The 13,448-nt window shown below is 30.1% G+C and overlaps 1 protein-coding gene across 1 annotated transcript; it reads right to left on the bottom strand.

The window, feature by feature from the left end:
- Positions 1-339: 339 nt before the first annotated feature.
- Positions 340-9,229, bottom strand: LOC124356317 (basic salivary proline-rich protein 1-like). The gene is made up of 3 exons (XM_046807503.1): positions 9,219-9,229; positions 4,803-4,868; positions 340-1,340 (listed from the first exon to the last, which is right to left on the bottom strand). The coding sequence occupies exons 2-3, from the start codon at positions 4,863-4,865 to the stop codon at positions 444-446; spliced, it is 960 nt and encodes a 319-aa protein (XP_046663459.1). The 5' UTR covers positions 4,866-4,868; positions 9,219-9,229; the 3' UTR covers positions 340-443.
- Between the last annotated feature and the right edge of the window lie 4,219 nt (positions 9,230-13,448).

Below are 13,448 nucleotides of genomic sequence, written 5' to 3'. Positions count from 1 at the left end.
AGACAAGTAGAAACTTGTATAAATTGAATTTCCGCTATCCTTGTTTACAAACATGAATACCTACTTTAAATATTTTCAAAAAATGTTATTTGCATTTTGTAATGACATTTTGTTTATATTAGGTTTTGCTACAAAGGCTATGAACACAAATAAAATCATTTCACATTTGCAGACACATGAACGTATCTGACAAGTAATTCTTATTTTGTATTTTGTGGTTATTTAACAAAAATATACTTTAAGCAGTGGTTAAAATATACTTACTGTATAATGGAATTGATCATATTGATATTGTACACTAATGTAGGTCAGCACCCTTAAAAAGAAACATATTGCATATACTTTTTAAATATTTTATTTGTAATGATATCGTTGCGTAGTGCCAAACTAAGAAAAATATCAGAGATCACTATTCAATACGTAATCCAGCAGAAATTTACTTATTAGCATGGTGGGTGGTAGCATTTTGGTGGTCTTGTTGCTGGCACTCCTTGATGTGTTTCTTGAGGTTTTCCTTGAGGCATTCCTACAGGTTTTCTTTGGGGGTTTCTTTGAGAATGTATTCCCTGTGAATTAGGAATTCCTTGCGGTATTCTTTGATGCGTTCCTTGAGGTATTCTTAAAGGTTTTCTTCGGATTTCTTTTTGAGAATGCATTCCTTGAGGTATTCCTTGGGGCATTCCTTGCGGTATTCCCTGGGAAATTCCTTTCGGTATTCTTTGAGGCATTCCTTGCGGTCTTCCCTGGGGCATTCCTTGCGGTCTTCCCTGGGGCATTCCTTGCGGTCTTCCCTGGGGCATTCCTTGCGGTCTTCCCTGGGGCATTCCTTGCGGTATTCCCTGGGGCATTCCTTGCGGTATTCCCTGGGGCATTCCTTGCGGTATTCTTTGAGGCATTCCTTGAGGAATTCCCTGAGGCATTCCTTGAGGCATTCCTTGAGGAATTCTTTGAGGCATCCCTTGAGGCATTCCTTGCGGTATTCTCTGGGGCATTCCTTGGGGCATACTTTGCGGCACTTGATATTGAGGAGGAGCTTGGACATAGTATACTTGTGGTGGGAATTGTGGAAAATATATAGATTGTGGATTTTGACCTCCCCCAGGATTGCCAACAAATCCTTGACCCAAATCACCATAACCTCCATTTCCATGACCTATACCTGCACCTGCATGAATTCCTAACAGATGTGCACCAATCCCAAGTCCGAAAAGTGAGTCCAAAAATCGAGGAGAAATTGAGTAATGTTTTGATTTTTCTTCGTGATTCTTTAGTTTTTCTAAGTTTGGTTTCCTACTGCTGGGTGGTGTGGGTGTTGTTCCCACGGAGCTTGAGAACTCTTCCTGAAATGATAAATATTTAATAAATGTATGTATGTGTTGTATGGATATAGATAAGTGTTGCCAATATTGTATTCCACATGCAGTATTGTCTTTTGCAGAACTGTCTGCATAAATGATACTTTTTATGTTTTATTGTATTATAAATATTGTTATAATTGTTATATTTAAAGAAATGTTGTATATATTCCCTGAAATAGCGTTATAAACTAGAAGCCTATATATACTGATAAAAAACAAAATGAGTGTGAGCAAAAATTATATCCCTGCCTACTTTTACTGAAAATTCGCACCATTATTAATTACAAATACTCAGACTAAGTGGGTGCATTAATATACGAGATTAAAATATAAACTAAAGATATTAAGTCGTATATACAGTGAGGAAAATGCATACTTTCAAAGATTATTTACATTTTAATACACATTGTTATGGCAGTAAGAAATCAAGTTTAATACATGGTAGAAGTCCACCAAACCACATGTCGTAATATATGTAACTGATGTACATGAAAAATTAAAATCTATAACTCATTCCACCGTCAAGACTTTCTGTAAACAGATACACAGAAAGAATCTTACAACATCTTACAAACATCTTACGAAAAATGAGTTGAATCTATAGTAACAATAGAACTCATTCTTGTAGAAGCAAAGTTTCATGAAAATAAAGTCTACATATAAAATATTTCTTTAAATATATTGCTGCAGAATACGTTCAGGTTTCTTCCCGAAAAAGAGTATCATATCCGTGTATAAATAATAATAGTCTACAAACCAAATGACTTAAAATGTGTTTTGGCATAACTAGGATGCATTTTTTAATATATTAATTGTTTTAATTTCTTAATGGCATACTGAGTTTGATTTAAAATTTATGTACTGTGTCATTTTCTTGGTGCTATCATTGTTACCCATAAGATAAATGTAAAAATATTTAAATACGCTCATCAAAATCCCATATAGTAACATGCGCCATAATCGAAATCACTGTTCCTGATATACATAATATAACAAAGTTTGAAGTATATAGATCAGTTCGTTTTTGAGATATCGTACGGAAAGAAAGAGAGATAGAAATGAAACCTCTCCAGCCGAACGAGTAATAAGCTTCGTTAAAACCCAGCCAATTAAATATTTACATTTAGAATCCTAGGTCACTGACAAACATACTGTTTCACTAAACTGTCCTTGACCTCCCTTTACCTACGGCCTGAAAATGTTTCAAAAGTCTGCTATATTAGAGATGTACTATAAATCTATTAATGGTCACTTCATAATATGTTAGCTCATTTTAATTCTTTTTTTAGAAAATTCTATGAAATAGCTATTTCCATTTGAAATAATGATATGTGAACGTATATGATTAAAATTTCAAAGGGCTTATAATACCTCTAAACATTAAAATGAAAACACAATTCTGCGTACACGTTCTACCCTTAATATATTATATTCGTTGAGTGGTGCACACAAAGAAGTGATAATACAAGCTTCATTTGGTAGGTTTCATTGTAGTCAACACAGATGCCTTCGCTAAAAATTTAATAGTATTAGCTAGTTTAAAATTTGTATCTTAATTTGTAGTTTTAATGTAGTTATAGTGATAATTTACTCTCTCACTTTTATATAAAAAATTACTTGAATTTACAACATTATTATAAATATTTTAATTTAAAATATAACTCTTCAATTAAAGATCCTCATTATTAATTTTAGAGTTGAAAGATCTCAAACATTTGCTATCATGGTACGTTAAAATTGTTTTACAAAATTTATTCTATTTTTTCAACATGCATATATGAATATTGTTAATGTTAGATATATTTTAAACATTATATAAAACAAACGAAATTACAGAATAGAACAAGCATCACTCTGGATTTAGCCAAAAATGTTGTTTCATTTTGAACTCTTGTAAGTTTTTGATAAGTTTGGATACTGACGATTATGATCTTCGTAATGAAAATCATTGAACATTTTTATAATCTCTAAATAATAAGAACTACCTGAGATAGTTAATTCTTAACTTCTTTTCTTACAAATCTAATCCATTTTATGCTTACAATGATTTTTTTAGATTGAAGTTTCTATTTTGAAAACTATTCAAAGACGACATTTTTTATTTGGACACATGAGATCTGTAATTTAACATTGTTAGAACATTTAAACAAATTATTCAAATTCAAATTAAAGTTTACATTTTACACGTCTTTAAAATTAGTAAAATGTTTAGATATGGAAGTATTTATTAAAAACTAACATTTTAAAAGGAAAATAAATGTAAAACCTATTGAAATACTATGCAATATTTAAACTACGACAGCTGCCATACCATGAATGCATACCAAGAGTATATACACTGATGGTGTAATGAATGCATTCATAAGAAGATGTTATCGTACAAAACTATAAAAACAATCTTAATCTATACAATCTAATAAATTCAAAATTCAAAAGTAGTGACCAAAATTAATATTTCAATACTATCCATGACTTCAAAAGATTAATAATATCCTTCGAATAGTATATACGACGCAAAATTCTAGTTCATATAATGATATTTTCAAAACAACTCCTAGAGTAATCATTAAAAGACCCCTGTTTCTCAGATTTATTAGTCTAACCTAAATTACCATTAAGAAAAACATTAATGAAAATTCATTAAAAGAACAAAAAGGATCACATCTATGTAACAAACGAAGATGTTGGGTTTGTAAAATGTTACCAAAACCATCAAAAATCACTAGTAGCAAAACAAGTAAGTTATATTCTATCATAGACTATAACTATTTTCTTGTAAAATCTGAAAATGTGGTTTACCAAGTTCATAGTTAAAGTGTTCTGCAGATTATATTGGATCAACTTACAAATGCCTTGAGGACAAGGATGTCACGTCAAAGATAGGATTATAAGCACATAGACTTGCGCTTTCGTCAATAATGGTCTACATCACAATGAATTTTGAAAACACATATTTCGTTAAATATATCTGGCAGGTGCATCAAAATTCAAATCCAGTCGTATCTCAGAACACTAGAACGAACGCAGTAAATGGTATGAAAGAAAACAATTTTACTTGGATTAAACATCAAGTAATTTGGCCAAAAATGGCAACATTTCAAAACATCGTCTGAAATAAATATTTAGTTCATGTTATCTGTATTTACTATTTATTAACTTCCGTTTTTGTTTACTTTCTATTTTATACACTTTATTTACCTGAAGACGGGTTTTAGCAAAATATAATTCCAATGGTTAAAAAAAGGTTGTTTGTGCAGTTATTTATTAAAAGTAAACGTTTAAATATTCTTAATTGATTATCCTACTGTTCTCCATGGATGATAACTTTTGCAGATACATTTAAATCACGAAACATTTCGAACATAAATATGTATTTACATTGAAAGTAATGGCCAATAAAAGCTTAGATCACAAGATTTCTAATTACTTAAATATATGTTTTACCGTTGTGTCACTGCGAACCATCGCCACTGCAAAGCAGATAAGAATGAGTTTCTTAGCAATCATTTCCTGTAACATCAACTTCAATTATACATTGTTTTATAACCACCCATTCAACATTTTGTCTAAGATGACTATTATTATGATTCTTTTAGGTTATAGTATTTAAAAACTATTTACAGAACATGATGTTATAATCTAAATAATCATGTATATATTGTAAACAATATACTTTCAATTTGTCATTGTAAAGAATAAACTTTTTCAGATTTTGAAATGATTATTGGTTCTGTGATTTATAATGTCGGCAAAATATAGTGTAGTAATCTAGTACAAGGTAGGTAACTATATCTAGTGGTTTTTTAATATTAATATACATATGGTCACTCAAAATATTTATATACATATTAGATAGATTTGTAGCTATATTTTGTATCAAAAAAAGGTTCTAAGAATATACCTTTTGTTTGACTGATACTTTAAGTTAAGTAAGTGTTTAAAAAAGTTGAAGCCCCTCAATACTTTTAGTGCAATTTCGTTTAATTCCTAGTGTTCTTATGGAAAATTTTAATTTTCTAACAAAGAAGTTTAGGTGGATGTAAATTGTTGAATACAATGCTATAGTTTATTGTCAAAATATTTGTATAAAATTATTAAATTATTTAACGATGCGATCATCAAAAGCAGAAAATGTTTTGAAGACAAAAAAAATTATTGGTTCTACGTTTCTTATTTTTCTGTCATCATCTTTACTAATATTGAATTGTATAAATCAGGTTCAAAACTCTGACCTTCAGTTCAAAAGTGTTAAACAGCAAAAGCATTACAATAGTTTTTATTTGAGTCACTGCGTTTGTAATAGTATTTTATAACAAAATTGCAAATTATATCTTTCTTATCATATTTATCAATTTGTAATGAATATAATAGCCCACAAATAGAAAAGTGAATGCTAATTGCTTGAATAATGTTTAGTTTATAGACGAAAATCATTGATGATAATAAATGTTGTATACGATAAATAATAGATAATAATAACCTATAACAAGTAATAATCATAAATAAAATAAAATAGAATATTATCTCTTAGTATTTAACTATACTTATTCTTGGCATCTATGTTTCATTTAGATTAATGTATTTATATAATTAAATAAGACATTTTAGTGCTTATTGCACGGTAATATAAATAAACTATAAATTTGGCTTTTCCATTATACTATGTAAATAATTTATAAAATCATACTATTAATTATAATAAAAATTGTACATTTTATATTAGGAAGAATAATATTATATTCAAATGAAAGCCAATCAATTCAAAGTTAACAATGAATTATTAGTTGATTATCCGAGAAAGTGTGTTAACAAATTATATAAGCGCAGATAAAATCCAAAATAAAAATTAATGCAGATTTTTTTAAATGTACATGATATAACTACCTACTTACTTTGGCTCCAATCTTGAAAGAACTGAGAAATTAACCAGAAATATATCGACTTATGTACTATTTCTTATCAAATCAAATGACATAAAGATAAAATCCATTAATAGCCCTGATACCGGGTGCCTTGAGATTCTATTGTATTGTGCTAATTACCATAACGAAGAGATATCTTCCTTCTTGCATGTGTGAAAAGAAACAATTGTTTTAAATTATTAATAGCGGCTGATATCAATATAGTTGATTAGCGTGACGGTTTTAGTGTTGGAAAACCTAATTGGTACTTATCAGACAAGTTTAAAATTTATGAAAATTTGTTCCGCTATGCGTTTTAACGATTGTGCACTAAAATTACATTTGGCTGGTCATATAAATGATATAATTTAAAATAGAAACAATACAGTATGTTTAATACAGTTTCGTAGTGATATATATATATATATATATATATATATGTGTGTGTGTGTATGCTTGTTTGTGTGTGTGTGTGTGTGTGTGTGTGTGTGTGTGTGTGTGTGTGTGTGTGTGTGTGTGTGTGTGTGTGTGTGTGTGTGTGTGTGTGTGTGTGTGTGTGTGTGTGTATTTTTTTATTAAGGTTGCAATAATCGACTGCAAAATCACTAACTGCTCTAAGATTCGTTATCACTTGACGATAAAGAAATTTTACTTAAACGTTTATAGTATTTTATTTTAAAAAATTTTTTTCTAGGTTTCCTTCGTTGTTTAGTCCAGTTGGCCCCCAAGATTTATTTTAAAAATTTATTTTTCTAATTTAATGGAAGAATTTTATATGTTTTAAGCGAAATACAGAGATAAATTTGTTTATACAGGGTGTCAATTAAGTCTGGAACCTCTTTTTTAATTTTTAAACCACAATATAAAAAAACACCAAAGTTCACACGCGCTTACTGGTGATAGTAACGCATACATCTGCCCAATTACCGACTGGATAATCCCTTTGGGGAGACGGTCCACAAGGAGTCAGACAAAATTCCTAAATAGAGCATAGGTCAAGTTTGGTATCAAATTAAAGGTCTTACTTAGCAGAGTACAATGTCACAAACCGGACTTCAAAAGGTGGATTCATTCAGTAGTTATAGCTATTTGAATTTTAAAACAATTGAACAATGTAAATTATTAAGTGGACCTTTGATCACAATGAAGCTTTTGATATTTGATATAACGAAACAAAAATGCTCAATACTACGTCTATGTCCCTGGAACCAGCTAAGGATAAATCCTTTAAACATGAAATCTCGATTAATCACTACAAGTATTTATACTGTAATGCACTCCTTAAGTTGGAGTTGTTAATGTAACCATAACTAAGGAAAAAAACCTGAATTTATAATGATAAAATGATCAATATTAGGATTTGAGTTTGGATAGGAATGGGATTAAAATTACCATTACTAAAAATATAATGCCGTCACTAAACTAGCCTATTACCTGGATGAATGCTAAAAATACACATGTAACTAATTAAAATTAGAGCCTGAAACGTACTTTAAGTAATGCACCCCATCTAAAATTTAATCCTGCCGTGAGACTGCTTATTTAACTACCTTGCACTAAAATATATTTTACGGCTAAAACCACATATTATACTATGAAAAGATATGCGTTTTAAAATTACGATATGACCATACGAATATAATGCAGTTTTTTTGGCTGAGCATTGCAGTTTACTGATGAATGAAATCCTATTTGTGTCTGCCTGTACACACGATAAGAGTCAAACGAGTTAACCTAGAGAGTTCAAATGTGGTATGCAAATGTACCATGATTATTTGCTTACTTCGCATATTTATTCTGAGAATAAATTTTAATGTTTTAGTCATATATACAAGGTCTACTAATTTTCCTTGTAAAATTTATATTTTTGTACAAACAAAAACGTCCACTCCATGCAAACTTTTAGGGGTGTGTTATGCGAAACCAGATTTGAAAGCATTTTGCTTATAGTTAACATATGCAAATAAATTATTAATTACACGAACGTTTTTAGACGAATCATACTACCGAATTCTACCGTAGTTTACTAAAACTTGGACTTGCACAAAAAATGGATCTATCTAAAAGAATATTAGATAATTACTACAAAAGAGACGATGTGAAATGATCAGCTAGACAAGGCAGGCTTTGCTGTAGCCCTCACTTTTGTTCTCTTACTGTTTCAATTATAAGATAGGCTTTTTGGCTCTTGACTTAAAATCTATATATTTCCTTTCTACGCGACACTACAATATTTATATGGAGAAGTTACATATTTATTTTGGTATTTAAGAAAATAACATAATTATTATATAATTATATTTTATATATTAAGACTTATGATTGTGATAGTTAAATATGAGTAACGTTCTTCTCTTGCGTTTGTAATAGTATTTTATAACAAAATTGCAAATTATATCTTTCTTATCATATTTATCAATTTGTAATGAATATAATAGCCCACAAATAGAAAAGTGAATGCTAATTGCTTGAATAATGTTTAGTTTATAGACGAAAATCATTGATGATAATAAATGTTGTATACGATAAATAATAGATAATAATAACCTATAACAAGTAATAATCATAAATAAAATAAAATAGAATATTATCTCTTAGTATTTAAACTATACTTATTCTTGGCATCTATGTTTCATTTAGATTAATGTATTTATATAATTAAATAAGACATTTTAGTGCTTATTGCACGGTAATATAAATAAACTATAAATTTGGCTTTTCCATTATACTATGTAAATAATTTATAAAATCATACTATTAATTATAATAAAATTGTACATTTTATATTAGGAAGAATAATATTATATTCAAATGAAAGCCAATCAATTCAAAGTTAACAATGAATTATTAGTTGATTATCCGAGAAAGTGTGTTAACAAATTATATAAGCGCAGATAAAATCCAAAATAAAAATTAATGCAGATTTTTTTAAATGTACATGATATAACTACCTACTTACTTTGGCTCCAATCTTGAAAGAACTGAGAAATTAACCAGAAATATATCGACTTATGTACTATTATCTTATCAAATCAAATGACATAAAGATAAAATCCATTAATAGCCCTGATACCGGGTGCCTTGAGATTCTATTGTATTTGTGCTAATTACCATAACGAAGAGATATCTTCCTTCTTGCATGTGTGAAAAGAAAACAATTGTTTTTAAATTATTAATAGCGGCTGATATCAATATAGTTGATTAGCGTGACGGTTTAGTGTTGGAAAACCTAATTGGTACTTATCAGACAAGTTTAAAATTTATGAAAATTTGTTTCCGCTATGCGTTTTAAACGATTGTGCACTAAAATTACATTTGGCTGGTCATATAAATGATATAATTTAAAATAGAAACAATACAGTATGTTTAATACAGTTTCGTAGTGATATATATATATATATATATATATATATATATATATATGTGTGTGTGTGTATGCTTGTTTGTGTGTGTGTGTGTGTGTGTGTGTGTGTGGTGTGTGTGTGTGTGTGTGTGTGTGTGTGTGTGTGTGTGTGTGTGTATTTTTTTATTAAGGTTGCAATAATCGACTGCAAAATCACTAACTGCTCTAAGATTCGTTATCACTTGACGATAAAGAAATTTTACTTAAACGTTTATAGTATTTTATTTTAAAAAATTTTTTTCTAGGTTTCCTTCGTTGTTTAGTCCAGTTGGCCCCCAAGATTTATTTTAAAAATTTATTTTTCTAATTTAATGGAAGAATTTTATATGTTTTAAGCGAAATACAGAGATAAATTTGTTTATACAGGGTGTCAATTAAGTCTGGAACCTCTTTTTTAATTTTTAAACCACAATATAAAAAAACACCAAAGTTCACACGCGCTTACTGGTGATAGTAACGCATACATCTGCCCAATTACCGACTGGATAATCCCTTTGGGGGACGGTCCACAAGGAGTCAGACAAAATTCCTAAATAGAGCATAGGTCAAGTTTGGTATCAAATTAAAGGTCTTACTTAGCAGAGTACAATGTCACAAACCGGACTTCAAAAGGTGGATTCATTCAGTAGTTATAGCTATTTGAATTTTAAAACAATTGAACAATGTAAATTATTAAGTATTACAAGTAAACACCAATTTTTAAGTACCTGTGATCAAAGTAAGTGTTCAAAATGTTCCCCTCCCATCATCTGACAATGTAGTAATCGAAGCCAGGAATCAATAATTATTACCAATAACACAACTACTGTTAGAATGTGAACGTGGCAGATAGAGTCATACACAGCATCCACAGAAACTTAACGTTTGGGCAGGTATTACAGGAAATCAAATTATGGGCCCATTATTTATCAATGGTAATTTAAATGGTGACTCGTATCTAGCAATGCTCCAAAATAATATAATTCCTGCACTACAAGCTGCTCTTGGTCGACAATTTCAAAGAATTTATTTCCACCAAGATGGCGCGCCACCACACTTTGCTCTCCTTGTTAGAGAATACTTGGATACAATATTCCTTCGCAGATAGATTGGAAGACATGGTGCAGTAGAGTGGCCTGCTCGTTCCCCTGATTTATCTTCGCTGGATTTTTTTCTTTGGGGATACCTCAAAGATAAAGTTTATCGTACTAAGCCTCGAGATTTGGCGCACCTAAGAAATCTCATAGTCCAAGAAGCTCAAGATATTCCTCGTGATTACCTTCAAAATGCAGTGGATGGCTTTTACAACTGCCTAGGACATTGCCAGACGATGGGATGGGAACATTTTGAACACTTACTTTGATCACAGGTACTTAAAAATTGGTGTTTACTTGTAATACTTAATAATTTACATTGTTCAATTGTTTTAAAATTCAAATAGCTATAACTACTGAATGAATCTACCTTTTGAAGTCCGGTTTGTGACATTGTACTCTGCTAAGTAAGACCTTTAATTTGATACCAAACTTGACCTATGCTGCTATTTAAGAATTTTGTCTGACTCCTTGTGGACCGTCCCCCAAAGGGATTATCCGGTCAATAATTGGGCAGATGTGTGCGTTACTATCACCAGTAAGCACATGTGAACTTTGGTATTTCTTTCTATTGTGGTTCAAAAATTAAAAAAGAGGTTCCAGACTTAATTGACACCCTGTATAATCAAGAGCAATTGGTAAATTGCATAATAGCCATACAACATTAAAATATTTAATATTACAGTAATTATTGATTATATCACCAATTATGTGGTATTTATTATAAACAATATTAATGGTAATATATAATACTTAACATTTTTTAAGTCATTTTCTGAATATGTTACTCCAATTACATGTATTATTTCGATATGCTAGTTATTTATTAGTAGAGTGTGAAAAAAATTTAATTTGAGTGTTTTTTTTTTGTGAAAGGAACATTTGTGAACTTGTAATATTCTTGATGTATGTCACGAAAATTTTAAAAAACAGTCAGTTTTGTTGAGGAATATGTATTGTAAGGATTTACGTGGATTTTTTATAAACACGATGACCACGCAGGGAAAGCATTCATTCATAACGACTTGCTTTTGGCATTAATTCGATAAATTGAAGGTCAACCAATACCTATGGTTCGGAACAGTAGGATGAAATAATATTCTCAATAAGGTGCCTGTGTGTTCCGTTAGTTTTATACATTTATCTATCCGCGAAACATCAGACACACGCACACACGTACGCGCGCGCACACTCACACACACACACACACAAAATAACTTTCGTTAACGTTCAAGTCAAATCTAAAACTTCTACTAATTGTTTATTAGTATAACTATTATATTTTCTATGAATATAATTAAGTGCAGTAAACAAAAATATAACTCAATTATTTTCTTGTAGTAGGTGATAGTTACACGCACATAGAAACAATTATACTGCCGAGCCCTAAAATAGAATAGACAAAGATATGTATTTGTTATGGTTCTTTATTTTTTTAGTCCCATAAAGTAATATATTTATATTTAATATTTGATTTTATATATAATATAATAATAAATAACATTAATACGATTACTGCAGGGAACTTATCAATACAAGAATACTTGATAGACCACTCTATGAGTATAAAAGAATGCAAATGTTGTTGACATAATTGTAAAAATTGTGTGAATTTAATGTAACTGTGTAATGGTATTTAAAGCACCACTATCCTGCGGATAAAGTTGTCAACAAGGACCCTGTACTGACAGTGATAAGGGTATATTTCTTGTCCTTCTCTCCAGATCTACCTCCGGTCTCTCTCTCTCTCTCTCTCTCTCTATCTCTGTCTCTCGTGACAAAGCATTGCTTTACGCTTCTCATATGCAATGATCAGGAACAGTTCTGATTAACATCCAAATGTATTCTATTTCTTTTTTAGCGGTAATTATATCAATTATCAAACAAATACTATACATGTATATCAGCTATAAAAACTATATACTTAATAAATATCGCAAAAATCGATGAATATAATGCAAAACATAAAATGTTGGCAATTATACAATACAAGTGGGGATCTTGAAAGAAATATCTACACAACTGTTTACCATAAACTTATTAGATGCATACGATTTGCAATGATTGTTACCCCTGTAGTTGATATAATAAATAAATTATAACAATTGTTTTAAACCAATTTAAATAATAAAATATATCAATAAGTTTTTTTCAGAGGCTAATCGGCTTTTAAATCATATTCTCCCCGTCCTCATGAGCCCCCGGCCTATGCGAGGATCACAAAAACGAGGACAGAGGGGGGAGTCGATGTCGTATCAGTCGATAGTACTGGTTAAAAGTGCTACTGTCAGAGGAAGGATTGGAACCTGCGCTACCTCTAACACAATATATCCAAAGTCCGACGTCTTAGACCACTCGGCCATCAGCGACTCTACACTATTTTAAATATTGTTCTTTTTCAAGTCATCACAGGCTGTTATTTTAACTATTATGTATTCTGCTAACACTATTAGATAAATATTTTACTGTACCCAAGTTAAGTATATTCTTAAAAGTTGTTTATACCGGATGTCCTTAAGTTCCCCACCCCTATTATCTTTCTTATAAATAGAGATGAAGATATTATAAAGATCGTTTTTATATATTGTTGAAATTTGGTTTTTTATGATGCATTAAAAGTTATTGATTACAAAATGGACCTTTGATCACAATGAAGCTTTTGATATTTGATATAACGAAACAAAAATGCTCAATACTACGTCTATGTCCCTGG

The sequence above is a fragment of the Homalodisca vitripennis genome, chromosome 2 (assembly GCF_021130785.1).
Source record: "Homalodisca vitripennis isolate AUS2020 chromosome 2, UT_GWSS_2.1, whole genome shotgun sequence".
Lineage (NCBI taxonomy): Eukaryota > Metazoa > Arthropoda > Insecta > Hemiptera > Cicadellidae > Homalodisca > Homalodisca vitripennis.
Note: the sequence above shows the minus strand (reverse complement) of the source record. Positions and strands in the feature narration are given on the sequence as shown.

Bases quoted from the DNA above. Each gene is read 5' to 3' on its own strand.
- LOC124356317 (XM_046807503.1), bottom strand. From the start codon at position 4,865: ATGATTGCTAAGAAACTCATTCTTATCTGCTTTGCAGTGGCGATGGTT. The intron at 1,341-4,802 runs GTAAAACATATA...TTATCATTTCAG, and splicing joins TGGTTCGCAGTGACACAACG to GAAGAGTTCTCAAGCTCCGT.